The 27,882-nt window shown below is 58.3% G+C and overlaps 1 protein-coding gene across 2 annotated transcripts in view; it reads left to right on the forward strand.

Annotated features, from left to right (window-relative positions):
• Window positions 1-27,882, forward strand: part of TBC1D22A (TBC1 domain family member 22A) — a 267,188-nt gene that overhangs the window by 8,915 nt on the left and 230,391 nt on the right. For both annotated transcript variants that reach the window (XM_069586202.1, XM_069586201.1), the window contains 3 exons: window positions 13,230-13,286; window positions 14,349-14,671; window positions 16,497-16,673. In XM_069586202.1, coding sequence (XP_069442303.1) covers window positions 13,230-13,286; window positions 14,349-14,671; window positions 16,497-16,673 — 557 coding nt within the window. The remainder of the gene's footprint in view (window positions 1-13,229; window positions 13,287-14,348; window positions 14,672-16,496; window positions 16,674-27,882) is intronic.

Genomic DNA, 27,882 nt, shown 5'->3' on the forward strand with positions numbered 1-27,882 from the left:
GGATCGAACCCTGTGTTGGGAGCTGCAAGTCGTGCCCGTTGGCCACTAGGGAAGCCCCCGGTGTTGTTTTTATTTCTAATTTGGAACTCTGGCTGCAGTGGGTCTCCGCTGCGCTCGCAGGTTCCCTCGTGGCGGGCGGGGGCTGCTCTCGCTGCAGCGAACGTGCCCCTCATGGCGGTGGCGTCTCTTGGTGGGGAGCGCGGGCTCTGGGCACGTGGGCTTCAGTCGAGGCAGGTCCCGGGCTCAGAGCACAGGCTCAGTGGTTGGGGTGCTCGGGCTTAGTTGCCCCGTGGCCTGTGGGGTCTTCCTGGACCAGAGATCGGACCCACGTCTCCTGCATTGGCAGGCAGGTTCTTTACCCCTGAGCCACCCGGGAAGCCCCTCCTTGCTTTTTTATTGAGGCATAATTAACATACTAGTTTCGCGTGGGTACCGTGAGGATTCAGTATACATACAGGCTACCAGATGGCCCAGTGGGCCTGGTTAACGCCCACCACGCAGCTACAGGCTTTTCCTTGTGGCGAGAACGTGTGAGATTTGCCCTCAGCAGCTTCCAGGTCTGCAGCCGAGTGCCCCTGAGTCCAGCGCACGCTGCGCCGTCCTGGACTGGTGGGTCCTGTCCCTGCCGACCCCTTCGCCCCTTGCGCGCCCCGCCCGCCCCGGGCCACACCACAGAGGCTGTGCTCTGTGAGTACATCCCGTTGCTGTTTTCTTTCGATTGAGGCACAGTCGGTTTCCAGTACTGTATTTCACACACTGGGTTTTCACGGGGAAGAAACCTCTTTACTGTCAACGTAAAGGGAGGGACGAGTATATCATCAGAACCCTCGTTTCTAAGACGTATCGGAGCCATCCGTGAAGTGGCTTGCTGGCTGGCTCAGTAGCTGCCCATCTGTCGGCTCCCAGGCCCCCAGGAGTGTGACAGGGGACGAGTGCAGTCCCTTTAGCAGGGAGCTGGTGGCCAGGCGGGGACAGGAGGCGGCTGAGAGCTTGCGGGACTGGGCGGCTGTCACCGCTGAGTGGCAGGCGTGGGTGCTGACGGTGGGACAGCCTGGAGCCCTCCGGCGTGGGTCCTGGGGGGCCGCGTGGGCCTGCATGCGACTCTGGGCGGAGGGGTGGTGGAGCTGTGCGCTGTCGTCATAACGGGCTCCATACATTTGCCTCTGAAGCGCTCTAAAGTTAATTTCCTTGGAAAACTTGCTCCTTCTGAGTATATTCTCTAAATCTGGGGAGCATGGCTGTGGTTGGAATGAGCCTGATGGTAAATCAGTCACTCGTTTGGTTCATGTTTCAGAAAACTGCTACTGAGCCCAGAGGAGACCCTGCGTGACGGCTCTGCTCGCAGAGGAGGGGTTGATGAGCTGTAAACCGGGTCACCGCACAGTTTGCCTGCTTACTCCGAGTCTGGAATACAGGAGGCAGCTAATTGTAGGCGTGGCTGTGTAACTTTTCACTTATTTTGTGATGCTCAGGCCGCCGCGTCTTGAGTTTATCCCTTTCATTTCCTCTTGCTGTTCATCATTCATTCGTGGTTGTCTTCACCCTCTGCTCTTCAGCCTTTAATTAACAGAAGCAAGAGGCTGTTCGGGTGCTGTCCCGTCAGTTCTGTTCAAGGCTGGGGCCTTGGGGTAGGGGGACCAAGTTCAGACCAGAAAGAAGTCTGCTGGGATGCACAGGAGGGAGTCACCTCGGTCACATCGCGAGGCCTGCTGCCTTCAGCCCTGTCCGCTGAGGCTCGTCTCCTCCCTTCTCCTCCCGTGTCCGTGTGCCCGGAGCGGCACCCCTGGCGTCTTGACAGTGCCAGCCGGGCTGGCCTGGAGCAGGTGCTCAGCGGGGCGTGTTGAGTGGCTCGAGAGGGGCGGCCTCTAGGTGGCTCGTGACCAGCTGAGCGGCGCTGTTGCGTGGCACTCTCTAGATGGACACGAAGGCCGCTCCCAGGGCAGGGTGTCCCTGGGCAGGCCCTCAGACAGCCCTCAGTCTGACTGTCTGGATCTGGAGGCTGCGCTGGGTGTCTGTTGCGGAGTGGGGCTCCTCTCGTTGCAGGGCACAGGCGCTGGGACGCGTGCGTCGGTAGCTGTGGCGCCTGGGCTCCTTTCACGTGGGGTCTTCCCGGACCAGGGATCCCCTGCATTGGCAGGTGGATTCCCAACCACTGAGCCACCAGGAAAGTCCCTGACTGAGTTTTTTGAAAAAGCTTTCCTGACCCAAGCTGTGGAGAAGGCAATGGCACCCCACTCCAGTACTCTTGCCTGGAAAATCCCATGCACGGGGGAGCCTGCTAGGCTGCAGTCCATGGGGTCGCTAGGAGTCGGGCATGACTGAGCGACTTCACTTTCACTTTTACGCATTGGAGAAGGAAATGGCAACCCACTCCAGTGTTCTTGCCTGGAGAATCCCAGGGACGGGGGAGCCTGGTGGGCTGCCGTCTGTGGGGTCGCCCAGAGTCAGATGTGACTTAAGCAACTTAGCAGCAGCAGCAGAGCCAAGCTGTAAAGGCAGCCGGGACAGACCCTGGGAAGTGGGGGCTTGGCCCCGGGGCCTGTCTCTTTCGGACATGTGGCGTCAGCCCAGGTCTCCAGCCTGTCCTCCTCTGGGGCCCCGTCCACCCGGGAGCGCCCCTTCGGGTTCTTGCTTTAAACCTCAGCCCTTCCCATTCCCTGTTGTCTGTCTGCCCCTCCAGTGGGGGTGCTTTAGCGACACCTCCTGTGCCTCACGCAGAAGAGGTGACCTTTACAGGGCCGTGGGGCCCTCGGCACCTCTCTGCCAGCTTCCCCTGCGCCGCCCTGCGCCGCCCTCTGTCTAGGCCCTGCCCCCTCGCCTGGCCGTAGGCCCTGCCCTCTCGCCTGGCCGGGAGCCTCGGCCCCATCGCGGGCTCGGCGCCCGGGCCTCCGGCAGCTCTCCTTCATTTCTTCTTCCCCCTGCGAGTCCTTCTTGGGTGCTCAGGATGTTCGTGGCCCTCGGGGTGTTGACAGATGGGACCCAGAAGACACCGCTCCTGGTCCTCACTGTTGCCTGCTGGTAACAAGTTAGCCCTTTCCAAGTTTCACTTAAAAAGATGTTTTACTTTGCCTGCCCTGAGTCTTAGCTGTGGCCTGCAGGATCTTCGGTGCCGCCTGAGGGATCTTCGTTGCTACATGCAAACTTTTCGTTAGGGTGTGTGGGTCTGTTCCCACCAGGAGCTTCCCTGGGGGCTCTGACGGTAAAGGACCCCCCTGCAGGGCAGGAGACCCAGTTAGATCCTGGGTCGGGAAGATCCCCTTGAGAAGGGAATGACTACCCACTCCAGTGTCTGCCTGCCTGGAGAATTCCATAAACAGAGGAGTCTGGCGGGCTACAGTGTCTGGGGTCTCAAAAGAGTTGGGCACGACTTAGTGACTAACATGTGTGTGTATTCAGCGCTTCGCTGTCGCGTTAGTGAGACTTCCCCGTCTGGATGTGTGTGGCCGTGGCCCCTTCATGTTTGCTGTGGCTGGTGTTCTGTTACATACATATATTTTAATTGTAAAAATTCATTATTCAGTTGATAAGAAAAACCTAGGTGTCTGCTAACATTTTCTTCTCTCTGTGGCATCACAGTCATTGCCGACCCGGCCTCCCTCAGGTGCTTGTGCGATGATGTCTCTAGTGTGTAGCTGGCAGTGGAATTAGGTCACGTTGATCTGCATTTTATAAGGAATCACTAGGGTTCAGTGAATTACTTCAGTGTTTTAAAGCAGTACAGTCTATTAAAAAGTTTATGGGTTAATATATCTATTAAAGAAAGATTTCATTATCTGAAATGAGGTGGGTATGTTAGTTGCCACTTAATTCTTTAGAAAGGGCTTTCGCTGAAGCCTGTTTTTCTCTTTCACGGTGCGAGACCAAACAGAAATGTAGTTTTAATAAGATAAAGTGAGGTTGCTTTTAGCCTGAGCTTGGACTTTGCTGGAGCGTTTTCTGCTCAGTGATCACAGGTGTTTTCCCGAGAAGAGTTGGTGGGTTTCCTGATGTCCTGGAGGGGTGGGGCCTGCAGTTCGGGTCGGTGCTCGGACTTCCGGGAACAGGACCTGCAGGGTGTGGGCCGCAGGCAGAACTGGCTCCGGCGAAGAGCCGTGTGAGCGCAGTGGGGCGCCACGGAAGACTGCCGGCTGGTTGCTGATGTTGGTAAACACTGTCCGCCGGCCACTTTGCAGTGTTCACAGCGCTGTTACCAAGGTTATCTCCTTGTATACACATTCTTATTCCCGTTTCCTGGATGAGGAAGCAGAAGCTCTGAGCAGTTACTTGGTTAGCACTCTTACCAGCTTGTAAGTGTTGGGTCTTGAACCCAGATTTTTGGATTCTGAAAACTGGAAACTTTTCTGCCGAGGTTAGAGAGACGGCCGTGGAAATTTCAGACGGGACCACAACAGATGGGTGGCACTTACTTGGTCTGGGCAGGCTGAGACTGTTTTTGGCATAAAAAGAGAAGGCTTGGGGGTGTCACTGCGAAGTCTTGAAGGTGGGGGCCTGAGTCCCTCAGGCATCTAGCAGTTGGTACAGGCCGTCAGCTGGGACCCCCGCCAGCACTGGTAGGTGTGCGACACACGCAGGGCTCCGTCCCCTTCTGCCAGGAGAGGGTGTCAGGGTCTGCAGACCGAGAAGGGAGCTCTCCCCGATGCCAGATCTGCAGGCGCCTCCATCCTGCACTTCCCAGCCTGCAGAGCCGTCAGAGCTTGTTGTTTATAAGCTGCTCAGTGCACGGTGTTTGTTACAGCAGCCTGAATGGACTGGGGCCGTGGGGTGGGCTTTTCCAAGCATCGTTCTGAGAGCAGAGCCCTCCGTAAGGATAAAGTATCGTTCTGAGAGCGGAGCCCTCCGTAAGGATAAAGTATCGTTCTGAGAGCGGAGCCCTCCGTAAGGATAAAGCGTCGTTCTGAGAGCGGAGCCCTCCGTAAGGATAAAGCGTCGTTCTCAGAGCGGAGCCCTCTGTAAGGATAAAGCGTCGTTCTGAGAGCGGAGCCCTCCGTAAGGATAAAGCGTCGTTCTCAGAGCGGAGCCCTCCGTAAGGATAAAGCGTCGTTCTCAGAGCGGAGCCCTCCGTAAGGATAAAAGTGTGATGTGGCTGTTACTGTTTAGTTGCGCGGTTGTGTCTGACTCTCTGCGACCCCATGGACTGTACTCCACCAGGCTTCTCTATCCACGGGATTTTCCTGGACAAGAATACTGGAGTGGGTTGCCATTTCTGTCTCTAGGGGATCCTCCCGGACCCGGGATCAAATCCACATCCTCCTGCGTGGACAGGTGGATTCTTTACCACCGAGCTGCCAGGCAAGCCCAGAAGTGTGATGACTTAACCTTTAAGGCTCCCACGTGCCAGGAAAATAGATTCGCTACCGATGTGAGTTTCCTATTGCTGCAGAAGCAAGTTACCACAGGCCTCTTGGCTTTTAACAACACACATTTATTACCTTACAGTTCTGGAGGTCAAGTCTGCATAAGGCCTCCCTGGGTGAACACCAAGGTGTTGGCAGGGCTTTCTGGAGCCTTTAGGGGAGAAGCTGTCTCCTCACCTCTTCAGCCTCTCGACTGCCTGCACTCCTTGACTACAGCCCCCTTTGTGCGCATTCACAGCCAGCCACGCAGCCTCACCCCGAGCGTTCCTCCTCGGGTACGGCCCCCTGACCGCAGGCGGGGAAGTTTTCCTCTTAAGGACTTTGAGGAGATCGAACCCACCTGGATGATGCAGGCTGTGCTCCCAGGCGTGTGCCCCTAGCCGCATCTGCAGGGCCCCCTCTGCCGTGTTGTTCCCGAGTCTAAGCTCATACTGCTCGCTGCTCGACAGGCCAGTAATGCAGACGGGTTGCTGGGACAAGGATCAGCAACTTGAATCGGAAAGCCAGCAAACCGAGAAGATGGTGGGCTCCTGCTCCAAAGAACCATCGTGCCTGAGCTAGAATTTGGGGCTCCTTTTATACGAAAACAGGAGGGGGCGAAGTCAGACACTTCTGGTTCCCATCAGCCTCATCAGGGGGTATGTGAACTTCTTCCTCCTGCGGCCATTCACAGGTGGGCCTGGTCAGGAGGGTCCCTGGGAGGCAGGGTCCCCAGAGACGGGCCATTATATGTAATCGAAGCTTCTCGGCAACGGCCCTTTGGTGATTAACTTGTGAGAGAACAGAGTCTCTCCTGTTACCGCCCGACTGTCCGCGTCCCTCCCACACTCCTGTGGGTAGAGGAGCAAAGGCCATTCAGCTGGACAGAGGCGACGAGTCCGCCTTAGGGTCTCTAGTCAGTCCATTTAATCTACAGCTGTGAGAACCAGTGAAGCCTCTTGGCACTTTGTCTAATTTGTAGTTGAACTTTGGAGGTTTTGCTTCCAGTTCCTGATACATACCCTCAATTCCTGTGCTGTTTGGACACAATTACACAGGTCGGTGGCCGCTTCCCCAACTGCAGTGGAACTGCCATCTGCTTCATGGGCGGGCAGACCTGTTGCAGGCGGCCTCGGGACTAGTGTAGAGCCTAGCCTTTTAAAGTGATTCTCAGCCACCAGGCCTTGTAGCAGTTAGACTCTCCTGTCTCTGCAGACAGCTGGAGTGGCTTATACAGCATTCTAAAGGGGCTTCATTTAAGCCTGCTTCTGGGAGCCCCTGGCCTGCAGCAGGGCAGTTGGCAAGGGCTTATCCCAAGTTAAATGTCTCTTGAAATTTTAGCGGCGTTCCTCTTCAAGGTGTGATTGGTTCTCTTGGTTTTTCCTGTTGACTGTGGTCTCCCGGATGTGAGTTGTTTCAGCGCCTTGATGCGACGGGATGATTTCCCCAAGGAAGGCGTTAAGCACTGCAGACTGCCTCCAGCTGGGATATACTCCCCCCATCCCGCAGGTGTCCACAAGCCCCAGCGGGTATCTATGATGTCACTGTGCGAGGCACGTGAGGCAGGTCGTTTCTCGGCCCTCGGTGGCAGCCTCCTCTGTGTCGAGTCCCCGTCTGGGGAGGTCTGACGGTGGTCTTTGGGTTTTGTTAAGATCCTGGGGGAAGGAGCTCTGTCTGCTTTTCCGGGATTTTCACAAGCTCCATCTGTAGGCTTAAAGTGTGTTCTGGTGGGACTCTGATGTCAAGCTGTTCTGGTGAAAACTCCAGGGTGACATCTGTCAGGAGTTAATCAGCTCACTCTTCATGTCAGTGTCTCTGGGCTCCCGTGGGGGTGAGGTGCCTCAAGGCCAAGGGAGCCCCTGGGCCTCTCCCGCGTGCGTCTCTCTGCCGACACCGTGTGAGAGGCTCTCGTCTCTAACTGTTCTCCTTCTCTTTTAGCAGAGGGCAATCTGCTCTCCAGTGCTCCTCCTCCTCACAGTGGGCGCTGTTCCAGGGGAACTTACTTCTCTTTAGAGGTACCGCCTTCCAGAAATCCAGTGTCGCTGACAAAGTGGACTTTTGTTTTGCATTTCTCTTTTGTTGAGTACTTTATAAAAGCAACATCTACCAGTTGAGAAGGGTTCATTCCAAATGTACCATCTGATCTTTGCACCTTCCTCCTGGTGTCCGAGGCAGTTTGCCCCAGAAGGTCAAATTGACCATTCATATATTTTCAGGGCCTTGGGCTCTGCTTTAGTATGATGTCTGTCGGCCCAATAGATTCTTTGCAAAAGTTCAGCGCAGGCTTCATTTGTTTGGCTGAAGTTCTTGAGCATGGTTCAAACTCTTTTGCTTTGGTTTCCCTTTCCGAGGCCCCGCCAAGAAGCACTGATAACTGGGGATCTAGTGAGGGCCCCTTCCCTCGCTGGCCCCGAGTGTGGTTCGGCTCTGGGCTCTGCCGAGCGGCCTTCAGGTGTAGCGGACCCTCTTCCTAAGGAGAGTTGCGATCTTCCCGATTGAAGAAGTCTGGGAAAGCCACCTGGCTGGTGGTCTGCGTTTAAGCCCCTACGAGGCAATGATGTAGGGGAATGACCCTGCCCCGGGAGTGACTCCTGGCTCACATCAGACGCCCTGTCGGCTCTTGGATGGCGATACTCCGCCAAGTCCCTGCTCCCTAGAAACTAACACAGGATTTTCTAACTGGCCCTCATGGGGGCCAGGGGTCCTGGGCCCGGGCAGAGACGGAAGGGGTGAAAAGGGCGGGTATACTGGCGTAACAGCCAGAGCGGCTGGGACGTCTGCTCAGCCAGAGCAGTCACGGTTTGAAGCACCAGGCCCTCACTCATTCCCTTCTTTCTGTTTTCCCTGGTGTAATGGCACAAATGGCTTGCACTTAACGGTCATCATCCTTCCCTGCTTTTTCACAGAACATCGTAGACTCATTCAGAAGCCATTGTAAAACCACAGGTAGCAGTGAACAGAAACTTGATTACTCCTGTGACAGGCGACCAGGATAATCACTCAGATCATGACTGAGATGTGATTTTCCAGGAGACCAGGATGTGAGGAGTTCCACGTAATTTCTAGGATGTGCATTTAAATAACATTTACCCGTATGATGTAGCCTAAGAAAACGTTTGCCCGTATGATGCGTGCTAAGGGTGTTTTATCACCACTTGCTTGAGAGTGCCTCCCGTGCAACTCAGACACACCCAGGAAGCCCACAGATTTTAATGTTCCTCTGAGATGGAGAGAAAACAAATGATTTCAGGTGTTCCAGGGACCCTCTGGCAACCCCCCAAATTAGCTAGAGGTCAGATGAACTCTACTTATAACTTGATCTTTGGGAAATTTGTAAAAAATATCAAAAAATTTTAACCCGTGATAAAAGATCAATGCAAACACAGATCACTTAAACAGTTACCAAAAGCAGTTCAGTGTTTTAGGAAAACAGTGTCCTCTTAGAGAACCAAAGACTCAGGTTTTGTACCACTTTACCTTTAAGATTTTAATTAATTAAGATTTTAATGCTTTTGAACTGTGGTGTTGGAGAAGACTCTTGAGAGTCCCTTGGACTGGAAGGAGATCCAACCAGTCCATCCTAAAGGAGATCAGTCCTGGGTGTTCATTGGAAGGCTTGATGTTGAAGCTGAAGCTCCAGTCCTTTGGCCACCTGATGCAAAGAGCAGACTCATTGGAAAAGACTCTGATGCTGGGAAGGGTTGAGGACAGGAGGAGAAGGGGATGACCGAGGATAAGATGGCTGGATGGCATCACCGACTTGATGGACATGAGTTTGGGTGGACTCCGGGAGTTGGTGATGGACAGGGAGGCCTGGAGTGCTGCGGTTCATGGGGTCGCAAAGAGTCGTACATGGCTGAGCGACTGAACAGAGCCTTAAGATTTTAAGTTCAGACTTACCTTCTAAGTTATGAGAGTCTGGATTATCTAGTTAGACATTCCCAGAACATCATTCCCGTAGGGTTTACTCCAAAGACCTTGGCTCCATGCACCTCTGCTGACTTAACAGCTTTGCCACATCGTTACTTTTCTTGATGACAGTCTTTGTAACAGGAATAAGGTATTATTGTCTAATAAACCCAGGTATAATTATACTTTGTGTTGATGACTCTATAAAGACATCTGTATCAACTGGCAAGCGTAAGCAAAACTTTCACACCAGATACTAATTCAATAGAGTGTTTCCTAGATCACGTGAACCTGAAACTCATTCTGGCTGGGTTTTTTTTTGAGCTTCTGGCAGATGGGACAGATCAGGGTCATGTGTCTACAAGGTAACCCTTTTACTAGTATTTGTGGAGAAGACGCTTCTATTTTGAGCTTTCAGCGATCTTAGGACGCAAACCTCCCTCTTCTCCGAGTGTCTCACTCTTGGACAAAAACAGACCGGTTTTCTTCCTTCTCTCCATTTGGTATCAATAAAAGTTACGTATCGCAGAGCTGATGTGGCTGTTAGTGGACAAACAGTACTGAACGAGATGAAACCCAGGAAACCAAAGAACAAGCAGAATCCTACATAAACCGTCGTTTGGTCTTGAGTTTTACGTGTCCCAGCTACACAGGAGACCATTAAGTGACGTAATTAACGCAGCAGAAGTCGCGGTACGCAGTGCACAGGGCCTGAAGGTAACCCTGCCTGGACCCCCAGTGGGGATCCTGACCGGTGCCACGGCTGCCTTCCTCCCACCCGTGGGTTCAGAGCTGTCCTCAGGTCCTGGTCCAAAATGCACCCCAGAGGACCTTCTCCTGGGGTAGTTGTAACACTCCCTCTTTCTCAGGAGAATCAAAGCACAAACGGCACGCCCAGGCGCCAGCATCCGAGAAACCAGCCCGCCGCTCACAAATGTGGTGGAAGTCCAGCACCTCTTTCGTCTCTCCAACAGGGGGCGCTTCTCAAATACACTTACAAAACACACTGGCTTACTCTAGAAAAACAAGCTCCAAACGGAGAGGAAACGGTTCCCGGGTGTACACACCGGAGCGACTTGCCCTGGTGTATGGAGTCCGTGTGGCTCCCCAGCTTTGATTCCTTGCTCCCGCTGCTGAGCGCTGGGGCAGCCGGTGCTGTTTCTGGGAACTATGGGGCGTGGGGTGCGGATCCTCAGGACAAGTGGTCCAGGCAGCTGCCAGGGCCCTCCTTACCCGAAAGTTCCCCAGCTGGGCTGGCTGCACACGAGCAAGCAAGGCTCCTCGATGAGTCCCCCAGTTTGTTAGTCCAGGCTCGTCCTGTGCGCTGCGCTACAGGCCAGGAATCCAGAGACGAGTTGTTGGGGCAGGAATAACTACTTTATTCGGAAACCCAGCAAACCAAGAAGAACGCGAGTGTACGCACCACCCCCAGCCTTGCCTGAGTTAGGAGTCAGGCCCCTTTTATACTCAAAGGGGAGGGCGTAAGGTCACACACTTCCTGGTTCCCATCAGCCTCCTCCGGAGGGGACGTCTGAATTTCTGCCTCCTGCGGTCATTCACAGGTGGGCCTGGTGAGAAGGTTCCTGTGAGTGAAACAGTTTCCCAGAGGTGGGCCATTATGTGTGAAGGTGAAGTCGCTCAGTCGTGTCCGACTCTGCGACCCTGTGGACTGTAACCTACTAGGCTTCTCCGTCCATGGGATTCTCCAGGCAAGAATACTGGAGTGGATTGCCATTTCCTTCTCCAGGGGATCTTCCCGACCCAGGGATCAAACCCGGGTCTCCCGCATTGGAGGCAGACGCTTAAACCTCTGAGCCACCAGGGAGTAGGCAACATCCCTTTGGTGATTAACTTCTGATGAAACACGAGGTTCTTCCCTGTTACAGTGTGAGGTGATACGTTCACGTGTGTTGGGGTTGGGAGGTGTCGCTTTTGGGACCCTAATTCTGCCCACCTCACTGCCTCAATGGCAGAGGAATCCTGTTTACAAAGAGGTTTTTACAAATCAGTGAAATAAGAGTGGACACCTCTTAGAAATGGGCAGAGTTCAAACAGGCGGTTTATGAAAGCACAGATGGACAGATGGCTCAGCCGCCCTAATAATCGAGAAGGTACATGATCAGCGTCTACACCCTCTTCCTCCATCAGACAGCAGTGATCTCTGCAGTGGACCCTTGGATAACGAGGGTTTGAACCGCGTGGGTCCACTTACAGAGGGGTGTTTTTCAGTAGTGAATACTGCAGCCCAGCACCATCCAGGTGGCCTGAAGCCGGGCACGCAGAACCACAGACCAGGAGGAACTGCGGGTCCGGAGGGCCGACTGGAAGTCACACTCGGCCTGTCTGCCGTGCGGAGGTCCGCACCCCAGCCTCCACGTGGTTCAGGGGTCAGCCGTTTATGCCGTGGATACATGTGTATCCTTTGTGTCCCAGGCCTGCCTTCTGTGGGACTTTCATCTTCACGAAGTTATATCTGTGTGACAGTATTGTCCCCGGAGAAGTTTATTGCTGTCTTTATAACCACACATAGTTTTAAATAAAGAGCTCACAACCAACACTGGCAAAACCAATTACCGTGTAACCATAATGGTGGGGCGGTGTGAAATGAGAGGTGAGGTTGTCCAGGGAGGCGGTGCTCATGTTGTTATGATTTTTGAAAACTTAGGAAGCTTGGGAATGATTACAGATTTGTGGAAATTGCAGAGAAATGTCTGGGGAAGCCCCTTGTGCCTGCAGTGTTAGGTCTTAAAGTGTGAACGTGCTGCGTGTGTCTCTCCTGTGTCACACAGTATAAAGTACAGGTATTTAAGTAGATTGATACATGGGGAAAGAGCTGTGATACTGATATATTACTGAGTAAGCAAGGTAGGATTTCATTTTGTTTTAAAAAACTAAGAAGACTTCATCTATATATTAAGCTCCTCTGTGTCTGTATTTATCTTTACATACACGCACCCTCCATGGAGGAGGAAATGGCAGCCCACTGTAGTATTCATGCATGGAAAATCCCACGGACAGAGGAGCTTGGCGGGCTACAGTCCATGGGGTCACAGTCGGCCACGACTGAGCGACTGGGCACACAGGCACTCTGCAGGGCTCTGCATCGGGGTTACAGAGCCTGTCTGTTCCATGTGGACCACAGCAGTTAGGACTCTGACTGCCCGTGGCTTCAGCAAACAGGGGCTTGTTTATTTCATGCCATGGACGTCTAGGGAGTGGTCCAAGGTTGAGAGCTAACAGCTCCGAGCTGCCGGAGTCCCGCTGTCTTCCCATCTTCATTCTAAGCCGCCCCCTGCCCCCCACCCATCACGAGGGGCTTTATTTCTCTTGGTTGCTTCTCGTGGCAGGATGGCGAGGCCCCCCTTGGCCTCACGTGTGTGTTCTGAACAAGAAGAGGGGAGAGCTGAGGGTCGGGGTCGTGCCCGCCAAGCCTCTCTCCTCCGTCTCTGCAACTGGCCTGCCTCGGGTCCCCTGGCTGGGCACTGGGGGGAGGAAGGGGTGGGCGCTGGGTCTCAGCTGGCCAGCGTGCCACGTGAGTTCTTATGTCCCCGCTTTTTTTCCAGATCTACTCTGATGAGCACACACTTTATAATGAAACCATGCAGTCTTTTAACAAAATCGTGTTTGTAATTCTGTATTCCATCTCTGGGCAGAGTGGTGCCTGGTGAGAGCTTCTTGAGGGGTGTGTCTGGGTCAGTCTTTTAGGCCAGGAGCAGAGGCTGATCAACGCCCCGGGCCCTGTGGCGACCCTTGGGGCTGTGGGTGCCTCACTGAGGCCCGTTCGCCGGGAGGCTGAGTGCCCTGCTTGTGTGTGGGGGTGGCCTTGTCTGGCGTCTTTCAGCCTTCCCGACGGGCCCTGGGGACCCTGCGGTGGCCGGGGTTGCTCCCTCTGGCGCCGGCTCGAGGAGCTGGCCTGCTTCCTGAGTCCGTGGGGCCCTTGTGAACGCCGGGGAGAAGCTAATTTATTCTCCTTCCTTTTCTGAACAGCATCCAGCACGTGTATGGCGCTCAGCACCCGCCCTTCGACCCCCTGGTCCACGGCACGTAAGTGACCTCGGGTTGCGTGAGGCTGTTCTCAGGCTGGGCCTGGGGGGTGTGGTGACCCCCCAGGTCCCTGGCATTCCCGACGGGGAGGAGAGTGCCCTTCATTCAGCCAGCACGAATCAAGCGGTTGCTTTACGGGGGGCACTTCTGGCCTTTCATGGCCCAGCCTCTGAGGGAGGTGGCTCCATGCAAAGGAGGGCAGAGGAGGGCAGAGGAGGGCAGAGGAGAGCAGCCTTTGCAGGGTGCCTGGGGCTGGGGTGGGGCCTGCCACACCTCTGTGAGCTTGGGTCTGGCCACGGCTGCTTAAGGCACTGAAAGTAGCAACAGCGAGGCAAGAAGCTGGACGCTGTCACCAAAACCGAACCCCTTTGTGCTGAAAGCAGCGTGTCAGCTGCTCAGTTGTGTCCGCCTCCCTGTGACCCCGTGGACTGTAGCCCACCAGGCTCCTTTCCATGGACTTCCCGAGGCAAGAGAAGAGTGGATGGCCGTTCCCTCCTGCAGGGCATCTTCCCGACCCAGGAACTGAACCCGGGTCTCCCGCGCTGCAGGCAGATTCCTCACTGTCTGAACCACCTGAGAGAGGACCCCGTCAGAAAAGCAGAAAGCCCCCGAGAGAGATGTTTTCACTCCCTGTAGCCGACGCAGGTTGCGTGGCGCATGTGTTCTCTGCCCGCTGCCTGCGGCTCGCTCAGCCTGTGTCTGGGCTCCTTGTCTAGAGGCGGGTGCCGGGCAGGGGTGGCCCTGGAGGACCAAGCGGGTGAGGACAAGCTCCCGACGCTCGGTGAACCCGTGTTGCGTGCTGCCACGCTGTGCGGGATCCTTGAAATTGTCCCGTATCCAGACCCACCTGCCAAGGGCTCGTGTCCTGGGAACACGTGTCCGCTGGACGTCTGCAAAGGTGTTGGGGCGAGAGATCTGTGGGCCCGGGGCGTTGCTGCACGTCCTCGGGCCTTGGTCTCTGGGGCACAGGTGCAGTGTGACTGCCCCAGGGGCTGCTCTCTCGTCCAGGGGTGGGCACGCTCAGCCCCCAGGGCGCGAGTACAGACCGCTTTTGCTTTGCAGCTTGCTCAAGGCCACGCCCAAGGTGCCAACCACGCCGGTCAAGGCCAAGAGAGTCAGCACCTTCCAGGAGTTTGAGAGCAACACCAGCGACGCCTGGGACGCCGGCGAGGATGACGATGAACTCCTGGCCATGGCGGCCGAGAGCCTCAACACCGCGGTCGTCATGGAGACGGCCCACCGCGTGCTGCGCAACCACAGCCAGCAGCAGGGGCGCTCCCGGCCACCCGGGGCCCCGGAGCGCCCGGCGGAGCCTCCCGAGGCCCCCGGCGGCGACCTCCGGCTGGTGAAGTCAGTCAGCGAGAGCCACGCATCCTGTCCCGAAGGTGGGGGCGGTGGGGAGGGGCGGGTGGTGGGGGGAGGGGCGAGCGGGTTTCCAGAAAGAGGCCTGGAGCCCTCTCCTCCGGGGATGGGGCGGGGAGGGTCCCAGCCCTCGGAGGCTCAGAGATCCAGCAGCCGCGGGCCTCCTGGTCAGCAGAGGCAGCTGCGCTTCCTCTCGTCCTCCTGGCTGAGTGCGTCTCTCTCCTGATGGCGTGGCCGGGCGGGAGCTCCTGTGGGCTGCTGGGGGGACCCCGCCCTTCCCAGGATGCCCTGGCTGCTCCAGGGGGCCTTTCCAGCCCAGGGGCCGGGCTAGCCTCGTGTTCAGGGCTAGATCTCCCCCCGGCCACTTCCGATGATCTCTCCCGGTCCCCAACACGTGGGCTCAGCGTCTGCAGGGCGAGGGTCTGCTCTCTGGAATCGCCAGGTTCTGATTCTAAACTCTAAAAGGTTAGCTCTTGCCTGTGTCTGCCATCCACGTGCCTGGCGCTCTCGTCACTTTCGCTCTCTGTATGCTGGAGGGGCTGAGACATCAGACAACACCGTTGTTGTTTAACCTGTGATGGGTCAGGTCGCATTCTCAGGGCGTGGGCTGCCCCAGGGAGTCCTTGCTGAGTGGAGTGTCCGTTCTGGCGAGGGGATGGACAGCAGCCTCTGCGTGACGTGTGAGGAGGCCTGAGTGCCAGAAGGCGGCAGATGCCGGGGTCAGAACAGGTGGGGGTAGCCCCAGAGCAGGGTGGGATGTATGCTGAGATGCTGGATCTGGCGGTCAGAGCGGCCTCTTGGGGCAGGCAGTGTCAGGGAGGTAAGGGGTTGGGTGTGGGGGTCCCTCCTGCTGAGGTCTCTGGGGGTTCGGGGGCTCGCCCTTTGTTAACAGAGAAGAAAATGAGGTCATCATCGCAGCCTGAGGCAGCCCACTGGCTGGGGCAGAATTACGTTTCATACTCAGCTCTAGGTTTTAGAAACACATTCCGGGAATTAACTTCGGAAGCGTTACTGTCTTCTTCGTGGAATAGCATGAGTTATTTTGTTTGATCAGTTTCCAAATTGGAATCTAAACTATTTTTCTTTAACATGAAGTGAACTTTGAAGTATCTGAGCCTAAAAATGGAAGGGCGCCCTGTTTGAGCCTTTCCAGGTTGATGCAGGATTCCTGTGGCTCGTGGCAGGCACTCTGACCGCGTCCCGTGCGCCTGGGCAGGGCACGCACTCCCAGGCCCCGGGTTTCTCCTGCGGTGGGCTCTGCCGAGGCCACAACTCAGAACCCCAGTGGCAAGGGCCGTGGAGGCAGGGACCACGCCCCCGTCCCCTTGGTTTCTCCTGGACGTCCTGCGCAGTTGCGTAGACGCCGCTGATGTACCCCAAGCCGCCCTCAGGACCTGCTGCTCACGTGGCACGGCAGCCACACCATCCTGCTGGGCCGGCGGGGCCTCCTAGCTCGGGAGAGACCCGCGAGGCCCATTTGACTTCACTGCCCCTGTGAGCAGTGGTTTGGAATTCTGCGTGCCCTGGAGTGGTCCTCCGTGGGGGCACAGAGGAGCGCGAGCTCGGCTTCTCCCGACGTGTGCAGCGGTTTTCTGCTTCTCCCTGTCTTGCCTCTCGTGGCTCGTCTGTTTGCCTGAGGAGCGACCAGGAGGCAGTGAGCTCTACGTGGGAGCCGGCTGGTTCTCTGCCTCCAGCAGGCAGCTCGCCGCAGCTTTGTGAGGGCGAGGCGGGACCGCCATGCCGCGGCAGACCCGGTGTGGCGGACGTGAGGCCTCCCGGTGGGCGCCTGGCTGTGGGCCGAGCCCCGGGGCCTCACCTCTCTTCTCCCCCCACCCCCCCTCCTTGCAGGAAGTGCCAGTGACGCTGCCCCCTTGCAGAGGTCCCAGTCTCTCCCGCACGCGGCCACCGTGGTGCTGGGCGGGGCGCCCGAGTCCAGTGCCCTCAGCAGCTCGGCCTTAAGCGAGAGAGAGGCCTCCCGGCTGGACAAGTTCAAGCACCTGCTTGCAGGCCCCAACACAGACCTCGGTGAGTCCCTGTGGGTGAGTCCCTGGGGTGGGTCCCCATGGGTGAGTCCCCGGGTGAGTCCCTGTGGGTGAGTCCCCCGGGTGAGTCCCCGTGATGAGTCCCTGTGGGTGAGTCCCCCTGGTGAGTTCCAGGGGTGGGTCCCCATGGGTGAGTCTCCGGGGTGAGTCCCCGTGGCCGAGCCCCTGTGATGAGTCCCTGTGGTGAGTCCCGGGGGTGAGTCCCCCTGGTGAGTCCCCATGGGCTCGGCTGCTTCTGGCTGTGCTTGTTTCTGCTCGAGGCCCGTATCTGAAAGGCCCGGCCTGCTCCCTTTTGGGGTCCCTGTTCCCTGTGTAATTTACTGGGTCAGAAATTGATCTGTTGTATTTCATGCCGGTAAGTCACTAGGAGCAGAGCTGTTTGTCCTGAAAGTTTACTCTGGGTGTGTTTATTAATGCGCTTTCAGTGAAATTTGATGAGCATTTTTTTAAAAAATTTACTTTTAATTGGAAGGTAATTGCTGTACAGTGTTGTTTGTCTTTAATTGGAATGATCGCATCCTCCGATATTTTTTCCTTAATGTGCTCTGCTGTCTTGGTGCTGCCTTGGCGAGGCCGTCCGGCTGGGCGGATGTCTTCCTCGTGCGTCACAGTGACCAGGGCCGGTGGCTGAGTCCTGCCTGGGGTGGCTGACCGTGCACTGTCTCATGGGGGCCAGCGGGTCGGCATGGAGTGGGGCTGGCTGTAGTGTGAGCCGGCGGGGGTGGGGGTCAAGGCCAGGCTGGGGTGGGGGTCAGCAGGGCCCAGGACAGTGCCTCCATGCTCCTCGTGGGGCAGCTGGGCTCTGCGGCCCGTGCTCGCTGTCCAGTCCTGCTGGGGTTCCACGCGCAAGTTCCATGCTTCCGTTTTTCCGTCGCATCCTGGGTGCTGCCGGGAGCCGGGCACTTTGCCGGATGCTGGAGCTCCTGGGAGGACAGAGGTGGCCGTGGTCCCAGGAGCTCGCAGTCACGCTGAAGGCTGGGCGCCGCTGTGGGCAGTGCCCTGCGTGGCCAGCAGGTGGCGCGTGAGGCCCGTGGATGGAGGTGCTGGCCCGGCCGGCCTGTGAAGCTGGAGCTGTGCAGCCTCGTTCCTGGGGCTGGGGGAGCGGCTCTGGGAACGTCCTGTGGCCCGAAGGTGCTGCTCCCGTCCAGCTGCCCTTCTCACGGTGGGTTTTTTGTTCTTTGTCACTTTCGTTTCTTTCCTGGGCGCACATGTCACACAGTTTCACGGCACAGAGGGTGCAGCAGAAGAGCCCTTTCCTTTTCCAGCTCGCCTTCCCCCCGCCTTCGCGCGGTTCCAGGTGTTGTCGTCCAGAGAGGTCCAGCTTACCGTCTGTGTTAGGATTCCCGTTCTGATGTGACTTCAGCGCACAGAGAAGGCGCCTCCCTGTGCGCTTTGCCCGCCGTTCCAGCCGTTTACCTTTCGCCCGGGTTGCTCTCCTCGTGCGTAGTCGTTGCCCTTTTGCCGGTTCAGTCTCCGCGTGCGTGCTCACGTGCGTTCGTGCTGTTCCTGAACCATCTGAGTCAGTTGGAGAAGTCGCGCTCTCCGCTCCTCGACATCTCATCCCCTCCTGAGGCCAAAGGCCTCCTCCAGGCATCGGCACGGCCTCGTCGTCACAGTCAGGAAGTTTCACATCCACGCGGCCCTGTCGTCCAGGGCACCAACCACGCTCAGTTCCGACGACGCTCTCCCCGTGATGGGCACACGTGGGCACCTCCCTCCTAGTCTAGGACCCGCCCCGGGGTCCTGTGTGGCGTGTGAGCGCCGTGCCCCTTGTCTCATGAGCTGGCATGCTCCTCCGGACCGCGAGACGTGCTCTAGGACGAGTGAGGCCCCTTCTCGGGTGTGTGTCACGTCCCCCTGGTGAGCTCTGAGCCGGCTGTGGGTGAATCGTCTGCCATCTCGGTTATCGCTGCAGGAGGCGGGCTGCTGGTTTGTCCTGGGCTCGATGGAGCCCCCTCTGATCACCTCTCGCCAGACACCCCCTGATCTAGTCCTAGGTGGCACAGGGGTCACTTGTGAAAACTAGATTGCCTGAACTTCAGCTCTGAGTCAGGACCCGAGCCCTTGGTTAGAATCTCCTGTGGACTTTGTCATCAGAGTAACTTGGGAAATTAAAATCGTGCTTAAAAATGAAGCTTTCAAGATGTATGGGCAAGTGAGTATGTGTGGATAAACTGAAAGGTTAAAAGAAATGAGATTCTTCTGTGCGGTTGTGGGATTCTGTATTTTTCCTTGCCTTTCCTCAGAATTCAAGTGAAAGTGAAGTCGCTCAGTCGTGTCCGACTCTTTGCAACCCCATGGACTGTAGCCTACCAGGCTCCTCTGTCCATGAGATTCTCCAGACAAGAATACTGGGGTGGGTTGCCATTTCCTTCTCCAGGGGATCTTCCCAACCCAGGGATCGAACCCGGGTCTCCTGCATTGGAGTCAGACGCTTTAACCTCTGAGCCACCAGGGAAGCCCAAGAATTCAATGTAAGTATGAAATCTAACACCAAAAGGTGAAAACTTTCAAAGCTTTCAAAGTGAAACAATTACAGGATTTGTATTTGATGGCTGCAGAAAACACAGCCAGCAAATTGCATTTTTATAAGGCAGTTCAGAGAAGGTAATGGCACCCCACTCCAGTACTCTTGCCTGGAAAATCCCATGGATGGAGGAGCCTGGTGGGCTGCAGTCCATGGGGTCGCACAGAATCGGACACGACTGAGCGACCTCAATTTCACTTTTCACTTTCATGCATTGGAAAAGGAGATAGCAACCCACTCCAGTGTTCTTGCCTGGAGGATCCCAGGGACGGGGGAGCCTGGTGGGCTGCCGTCTGTGGGGTCGCACAGAGTCGGACACGACTGAAGCGACTTAGCAGCAGCAGCAGCAGCAGCAGCAGCACAAAGCAGTTAGCTTCAGGAGACAATGGGAAGTATTATCTTCACATCGCATACATGACGTTAAGTGGCAAATACTTGCCGACTTTGGAGGAGCAAAGCGCTGATCTGGGTGTCGCCCACAGAAGTGCCTCCCCCTCGGTGTCCCTCAGTCTCCGGCTGCGCGGCTGTGTTTGCTGGGGCTCCGTTCGGAACTTGCGGACGAGGGCAGCAAATAGAACTTAACGGCTCACTCCGCTCTCAGCGTTGATTCAAGTCTTTTCTTGTGCAAAGGCCAGCTTTTTCGAAGCCCAGGGAAGCGACCGTTGAAGGCCTCCGTGGTCATGCGTGTCTGTGAATGGGAGTGTGACTTGGCCGCTGGCAGAAGCTGCGCCTCCGAGGCCCACAGGATGACCGCCTGGTGGCAGCCGGGCCCCGAGGTCGTCTGTGCGCGGCACGCAGCCCTGTCCCCGGATGTTCAGTCCGTAACGCGGGGGAGGGGGGCCAGCTGCAGGGTCACCCGGTGGTCCTCTTACCCACGTGAGCCCCGGGGCTGGGCTTCAAGGCAGAGAGCGTGTGGGAGTCGGCTCTGGGGAGGAAGGGGGTTTTTCAGGGGGCAGGTAGGTGGCATGGAGCTGTTCATTCTACAAGCAAGGGCTTGAGCTGGATGGCCCTTCAGGGCCTGGGGCTGGCGGAGAGCCTGCCTGTGAGGGCAGGAGGGCGAGGCCGGCGCGGGCCCGTGACTCAGCCTCCTGTCTCGTCCCCGGGGAATCTGGCCTCCCTGCAGGGTCCTCGTGAGTCGGGGTGACTGGCGTCAGGTGCCCACGTGGTTCTTCATTCAGCCAGTGTTCCTGAGCATCTGCTGCGGTTGGTGCTGGGGTGAACCGCGAACAGAGCCCAGGGTCCCTGCCCTCGGGAGCTGACGCTCAGTGTCAGGGGGCAGATGGATGCCTGCAGTCAGCACTCCAGGAACTGGCTGAAGGTGGAGAGGGAGACAGTGCTGGGGGTCAAGGCTGGTGCTGCTGTGGAGTGACGGCAGCATGGGGCAGGCGTTGGAGGTGGAGGAGACCCTGGGGGGTGGGGCGCAGAGGATCCTCCCCCCGCCCAGGATGGTGGGGCAGGGGAGGAGGGAGGCCTCTGGGCAGGAAGGGGCAGGTGCAGCGGGCCGAGAGGGCCAGGAGGCGGCCCGGGAGCATCTCCTGGGGCGCGGCTCCCTTGGCGTCAGAGTGTGACCTCCGGGTGGGCAGCTGGACGGCAGGAGGGGGGGGGGAGGTCAGGGCAGTGGTCGGTGGTGGGGGCGGCCAGGCCAGGGGGACGGGCTGTTGGCTGGAGCTCGGGGATGACGAATAGCCGTGGACACAGCCCGGGCCGCAGGCGGTGTGTCACGTCAGTGGGAGGCACGGTCAGGCTGGAGAAACGGCCGGAGGGGACGCTGTCCACCCCGATACCCGCACACCTGTTCGTCGCCTCTCGGGCCTCACTCTGCACGTGTGCCCTGCTTCACGAGTGCGTGCACGGCCCTGCAGCCCACACGCCCGCCGCCTGTGCCTGCAGTAGCTGGCTCCTGGTCACCCCCGGGGGCGGTGGGGCCCTGGCTCCAGAGGCAGCCCGGGGGCCCCGCGGTGAGGACACAGCTGGTGCCGGCCGGGCCCTCGTTTCTCTGCTGGGGACGTCAGAGGACGGGAGCCGAGGGCCCGCCTGGGCCATTGGGCCAGGCTCAGCCCCATTCCTGCCAATCCGGGCAGCCACCTGCCAGTGTCCAGCGGCCCCTCCAGGGCTAGGCGCAGCCCCGCTGCCACGGCTGCCCAGGGACCGTGCACGCGCACGGAGGCTGTGCGCGTGTGTGCCCTTGTGGGCGGCGAGGGTGCTCCAGGAGGCGTTAGAATGCGAGGGGGAAGAAGCTGACAGCTTCGCTAACCCGGCCTTGCCTGCCCCCGGAGTCTCGTCAGGGAGGACCCCCGCCAGGACGGCAGGGGGTGCAGCCCTGGGGCGCCCTGCCTGCCCACTCTGGGTCCGCCTGCTGGGCCCCCTGTGCACACTCCGAGTCCCCTCAGAGGGCGGGCAGCGCTCGCCTGGTGCCTGGTACCCTGCTGGTGCCAGTTCATCTGGGGCGTGCCCCCTCAGATGCCCCCAGGGCCCCGCTGCCAGTCACACTCCTGAACGCTGACTGGGGGGTAAGGGGCCCCGGGAGCCGGCACGGAGCCTCCGCAGCCCGGCTTCACGTCCACTCTGTGGTTTGGGGAAAATGGACTTCTCAGTGAAACAAGCAGAGAAGCTTTAAAAGGAGGGTCGGTGCATGTGCCTCGCTGCCCCGCCTGCAGCTCAGGACCACCGCCGTCGCCCACACAGGAGAGCCTGGCACACAGTGGGTGCCCTGGCCGAACGGGTGGGTGCACCCCGGGGCGGGACGTGGCAGGACCCAGTGGGGCCCTTGTGTTGGTCGCCGCGCCCCAGAGTCCTGGCTGCTGGTCGGCGAGCCTCTCCCGTGGGGGAGCCCAGCCTGGCCGATCCCTGTGGCACGGGGTGAGGTGGGGGGCGCCTCTGTGAGGTGACCGCTTTCTTCCTGCATTTCTCCTGGGTTTCCCCTGGATTCGGTTCTCCTTGGCAGCGTCGCTTCCGATGTCAGGGGGACACTGATGAAGCAGCTCTCAGTAAGAACGCACGTAAGGGGGCAGTGCCTGTCTTTGAACAAGGTCATGTTTTTAAAGGCAGCTTCTAGGTTGGAAGCATTGCCTGAGTCGCCCGCTGAGGCCCTGACGCCTCCCCTGAGCCCGTCCCCTTGGCCCCGTCGCCCCATGTCTGAGCAGTGGCCGCCTCCCCTGAGCCCATGCCCACCGCCCACACCCCCCTCGTCTGCACTCCCCTCCGGCTCTGCCCGGGCTCCCAGCTCAGCTTGTCCCCGTGTCCTGCCCCCTGCCGCTGCCTCCTGCTGGCCTGTCCCCCGTGTCTGGCGGCCTGCTCCGCCCAGCCGTCAGCCGTCCTGTGCAGACAAGATCTGGGTCAGGGGCCGTCAGAGCCACCCTGGGCTCCATCCTGCTCAGAGGTGGCCATTGGCTCAGTGACACCGCACGGCTTGGCTGCCCGCTCCTGTTGTCTCCTCCCAACCGCGTGGGTCTGCGGTGGCTGGGGCACAGCGCACAGCGGCCCGCCTGCCCGCGATCCCGCCTGACCCTTCCTCCAGGCCCCTGCTCGGCCGTCAGCTGTCATCAGGCGCTCCTGCCCCGGCCCTGCCCCTCGCCCTCCCCCGCCGCCCCCCATCCCCCGTCCACGGCCCTCCCCTGTCCACCCGTCCACCCTTCAGTCCTGCTCATCCTGGCTGCTTTTCCTCGGAGCACCCGTCTCCCTCTGCCCCCAGCCCCTAGGCTGAAGCCTCTGGCTCCCCCCAGGGGCCGTGGTGACCAGTGCAGCAGCTCGTGGCAGGTGTGGGGTGCTGAGCACTGGAGAGGTGGCCCCCCTTCCTGTGGGCGGTCTCTGTCCTCCCGCCCTGGCTTTCTCCTCATTCTGTAAAAACAATGACTGTGCAAGTGATCACTGCAGACGTCCAGACGGCTCAGCTGCCGCAGCGCCCCTCCTCTGGCCCGGCCCCTGCCCCCTGCCCCCGTGCGGCCCCTGCCCTGCGCCGCCCCCGTGTCACCGGCGCCACGAGTCCCGCTTGGAGGACGGGGCTCTGCGTGCCACCCCCCACCCCGCCGTGTCACTCTCGTTGTCGGGCTTCCGTGATGATTGTTCGTGAGACGTTGCTGAAATCGAGAGACGTGGGAAAGATGATAAAACCCACAAACCTACGGTAGCTACCGCGTGTTCACTCTGGATGTGTGAGGGTGGGTCTCCTTCCCTCCTTCCTTTCCTGTAATTGGTTCTTGCTGGCCCCTCGGAGCCCCCAGCAGAAGGGGCTCCCCAAGCTCACCCCGTCTCCTGGGCTTCGGGACGGGTGCGTGAGAGCCCAGAGGACACGCCACTCTGGCTTCATGTGTCGCCGCCAGCAGCGGCTTTATTTTTTGGGTGGCGTTTGCACTCCAGGTGTGGTATCTGAGCCACGTGCAGCGTCCCTCAGCTTGAGGTAAACCAGAATGAGTGTGATCTGGTGGAAGCCAAGCGTTTCATTTCACGTGTCGGGTGGAGAAGTCTTCGGTGTAATTAGGAATCCATTCAAGGAGCTTCCCGACAACTTCCTCATGGATGATGATTTCCTACGTATAATCTTAAAAGCAAATGTTAAAAAATGTTTAAAGGAGCCGTTTGAAAAATCAACCTGTTACGTGTTTGTCTTTCTTCCCTAACGATTTCCTGCGTCGATTAGGACATGGAGTAACAGTTTGGAAGACCGTGAGACTGTGGTGTCGTTTTCCGTCTGAGGGATGAGAGCGGAGAAGTGGGTGACTGTGCGGGGCTGCGCCCTGCCCTGCAGCCTGTGAGCTGACTGCGTTCTCAGGGTGCTGCCCGTCTCCACCCCTGGCCTGGGAGCTCCTCGCGGCTGTGCTGAGTCACGGGTCCTCACGTTTAGTGACGGGACAGGACACAGCGCAGGCTTGGAAAGGCCTGGTGGGGTCCCCGCAGGCTGTCTGCCGCCCACGCAGTGCTCACAGCCCCGCTGGTTCCCCAGCTGAGGGGCGGGTCACTTAGGATTTGTTTTGGGTGAAATGTGAAAGTCGCTCAGTCGTGTCTGACTCCTTGCAATGGATTATAGCTGCCCCAGGCTCCTCTGTCCATGGGATTCTCCAGGCAAGAACACTGGAGTGGGGTGCCATTCCCTTCTCCAGGGGATCTTCCCGACTCAGGGATCAAACCCGGGTCTCCTGCACTGCTGGGGGATTCTTTACCACTGAGCCACCTGTGAAGCCCTTGCTTTGGCTGAAGATATCAGAAAAGCAGACTCAGAGCTCTTAGACAGATAGGGGCTTGTTTTCCCCAGCAGGCTGCCTGGAGGAGAGGGGCTGTTGGCGTGGATTTCATCAGGGATCTGAGCTCGTGGCCACTAGGTGGCGTCGTGGTCCTGCTCGAGGCCGAGGGCATCTGGGCTCTTCTCTGGAAGGCAGGGATCAGAGCTGGGTCACGTGCCCCCACCCCCAGCTGTGGCACGGAGAAGCAGGGGAGAAGCAGGGGTCGGCTGGCGGCACTGTGCAGTGGGGCTGTGGTCACAGGGAAGAGGGAGCGATGGGTATGGGCCAGCAGCCAGCTGTGCTGCCTCTGAGGCACGTATGAGTCTGCACCTCACCAGCTCTCCAGTTTCTTGAGTTCAGGGACTGTCTTTCTTACACTGCAGCTCTTAACCCATGGCTGGCGTCCAGCAGGGTCCCCACCACACAGTGGAGACCAGAAAGTGGTTGAATTGCCTTCAACTGAGGGAATAAATGGACCTTGAATTTTCAAAGTCAAAGACACGGCATTTAGAATGAACCCTCTTATGTCCTATTTTTCCCACAAAATGTAGCTGAGGCTCCAGTGGACCACAAACTGACACGTAGCTAGGTGTGTAGTCCTGGAAACTGCAAAGACGGTAACATTTTTGTTTTAAGATAATTTAAGGTTCTTGGAACCTATTAATAAAAAATGAATGAGAATGACCACCGTTCCTTTGAACTGATACATAGAGCTGAGCTGAGCACAAAATCAAGCTAAGACAGGATGTAAAGATGTGTTAACTTAGAAGAATGTGGTTATGTCCTTTGACCTCCTGGGGGCTTTGGTGGTATGCTGAATTGTTGCCTGTCGCCCGAGGATGGGGAGGATGGGCGCCCGAGTGGGGAGAGATGACAGCCGGCCACCTGGGTCTGGTGTGGGCAGCCCTTGGTTGGCCAAACCCGGAGCGGGTGGTTGTGGATTGGGCTTGGCTGTGTGAGGGCTGGAGCCCAGCTTCCTCCTGGGGCTGCCCTTGGGGCAGTTGCTGAGCAGATAGGATGTCTTGCTTCTCCCTTGGAGAAGGCGATGGCACCCCACTCCAGTGCTCTCGCCTGGAAAATCCCATGGATGGAGGAGCCTGGTGGGCTGCCGTCCATGAGGTCACTAAGAGTCGGACACGACTGAGCAACCTCACTTTCACTTTTCACTCTCATGCATTGGAGAAGGCAATGGCACCCCACTCCAGTGCTCTTGCCAGGAAAATCCCATGGATGGAGGAGCCTGGTGGGCTGCCGTCTATGGGGTTGCACAGAGTTGGACACGACTGAGGTGACTTAGCAGCAGCAGCAGTAGCTTCTCCCTAGTCCTGGCCTGGACACACAGGCCGTGTGTTCTACTGGGGGGCTGGGAGGTTCTGTGACCACAGATCCTATTTGGTGCCCTCTGGAAGTTCCCGTCCTGTAAACTTGCCAGATGATGCTAGAATAAAGAAGATTTTGCGAAGAAGGGAAAAACAGAGATGGGGAGTGATTGAGATTCACTGTGGGAATGGAGCGTGTGGGCCACACGGCGGCAGGCTTGTCTGGCGTCTTTAGAATCAGGTCAGGGCTCTGGGAGGGCGGCAGTGGTGGCTTTGGCGGTGGCGGTGATGGTGGTGATTATGGTGGTGGTGGTGGTGATGGGGTGATGGTGAGGTGGTGGCGATCGCTGGATCTGAGTGCTTGCTCTGTGTCAGGTTCCAGGAAATACATGGGATCTCTGAGAAGGAGCTCAGAGAGGCAGGGGTACAATGACCGTCCACACTCTCCTGAGTCCCTTTGTCTGTGTTTGCAGACACAGGCCCTTCTCAGCCTGTGCTTCTTCCTGGAATGGTTGGTTGCCCTCCTTCCTGTGGGCCCTGGGCCTGAGTGCCACGCTCCCTCGCTCACTTCCCTTCTCCTGCCGTCCATCCGTCTGTCTTCTCCTTCCTGGGGGACTCTGGGCCTGAGCGCCATGCTCCCTCGCTCGCTTCCCTTCTCGTGCCGTCTGTCTGTCTGTCTGGTTGGTGCTCACAGGCAGGAAGGGAAGTTGCGCCTGTTAACGGTGAGCAGCGAGAAAGTGGAGGAGAGCGGTTGGGTGCTGATTTGACTTTCTCACTCTCAGGCCCGCTGTGATTGTCGCAGGGCTGGAGTTATCATCTCGTCACTGCAGGGAACACAGCATCGAGTTGCAGGGACTGTGGGCGGGAGAGGCTGGACATGGTGGGGGCCTGTGCGGCAGAAGAGCAGGTGGAAGCCAATGAGCAGCGGGACTCTAGCGGTCGCGGGTCAGGAAACTAATCTGATGCAGCTGACGGGACCAGACGGGGCCGAGGAGAAGCGAGAGCCGCGCGGACAGGGAGTCCCGTCCACTCTGCGCTCCGCAGCAGGAGGTGCTTTGCTTTTCACTTGACGGGGCCCGGGGGCTGTGGTCACCTGCTTGGCTCAACCCCGCATGCACTTGAAAGCTTCACTGCAGGCCCATGAGTTGATGGGGTGCAAGTATGCACAGACGCATCTGCGGCGGCGGTCACCTGCCCGCGGGGCGTGCTCCCCCACGCCCGTGTTGAGGACTCTGACCTGCCCCGTCCCAGGCCCGTGGGCCCCTTCACTCTGATCATCATGGAAAGGCAGGGGGGCTTTATTGCTGTGACAGGACTGTTGTCCAGGCTCCCCAGGTGGCTCAGTGATTAAGAGTCGCCTGCAGTGCTGGAGACTTGAGTTCGATCCCTGGGTCAGGAAGATCCTCTGGAGGAGGAAGTGGCAACCCACTCCAGTATTCTTGCCTGGAGAATCCCATGGATTGAGGAGCCTGGCGGGCTACAGTCCACGGGGTAGCAAAGAGTCAGACACGACTGCCAACTAAACACAACGGTCGGCTTGGGCTGCTGGGGGCAGAGCCGCTCTGGCTGGGAGGCTGCCGCGTTCACTTCTCGCAGTCCTGGTGGCCGAGAGGTCCACGGTCCAGGCCCTGGAGGCAGATTTTGTACCTGAAGGTTTGCAGACGGCGCCTTCTTGCCATCGCCCGCAGCAGGAGGAGCGGGGAGCCCCTGGGCCCTTTCCGAGGGCCCTGCCCTTGCGAGGTCTGCGGCAGCTGTTCCGCTCGATGGGATGTCGCCCCGCTTGGTGACCGCGTGGTGCCGCCTAGCCCTCCGCAGGGAGGGAGGCCTCTCTTCCCACAGGTGTCCTCGTGGGTTCCGTACCGACCCTAAGCAGTCAGTAGAGCACCCCTGTTTGCACACGAGAGTCTGAGACTCAGAGGAGGAGGAGGGTCTGCCTGAGGCCCGGGCCCCCCCCCACCACCTCCCGCACGCCGCTGTCACTGTGCGGCCGAGATGGGCGCGCCTAGAGGTGTGCTGCGGGCAATCATGTGACCCAACTGGGGAGACCAGGAGATTCCTGATGCGCAGAGGTGCAGTCGCGCAGGTCGGCCTCAGCGCGGGGCAGGCGCAGGAGGTGTCAGGAACGTGGGG

The sequence above is a fragment of the Ovis canadensis genome, chromosome 3, assembly GCF_042477335.2.
Source record: "Ovis canadensis isolate MfBH-ARS-UI-01 breed Bighorn chromosome 3, ARS-UI_OviCan_v2, whole genome shotgun sequence".
Taxonomy (NCBI): domain Eukaryota; kingdom Metazoa; phylum Chordata; class Mammalia; order Artiodactyla; family Bovidae; genus Ovis; species Ovis canadensis.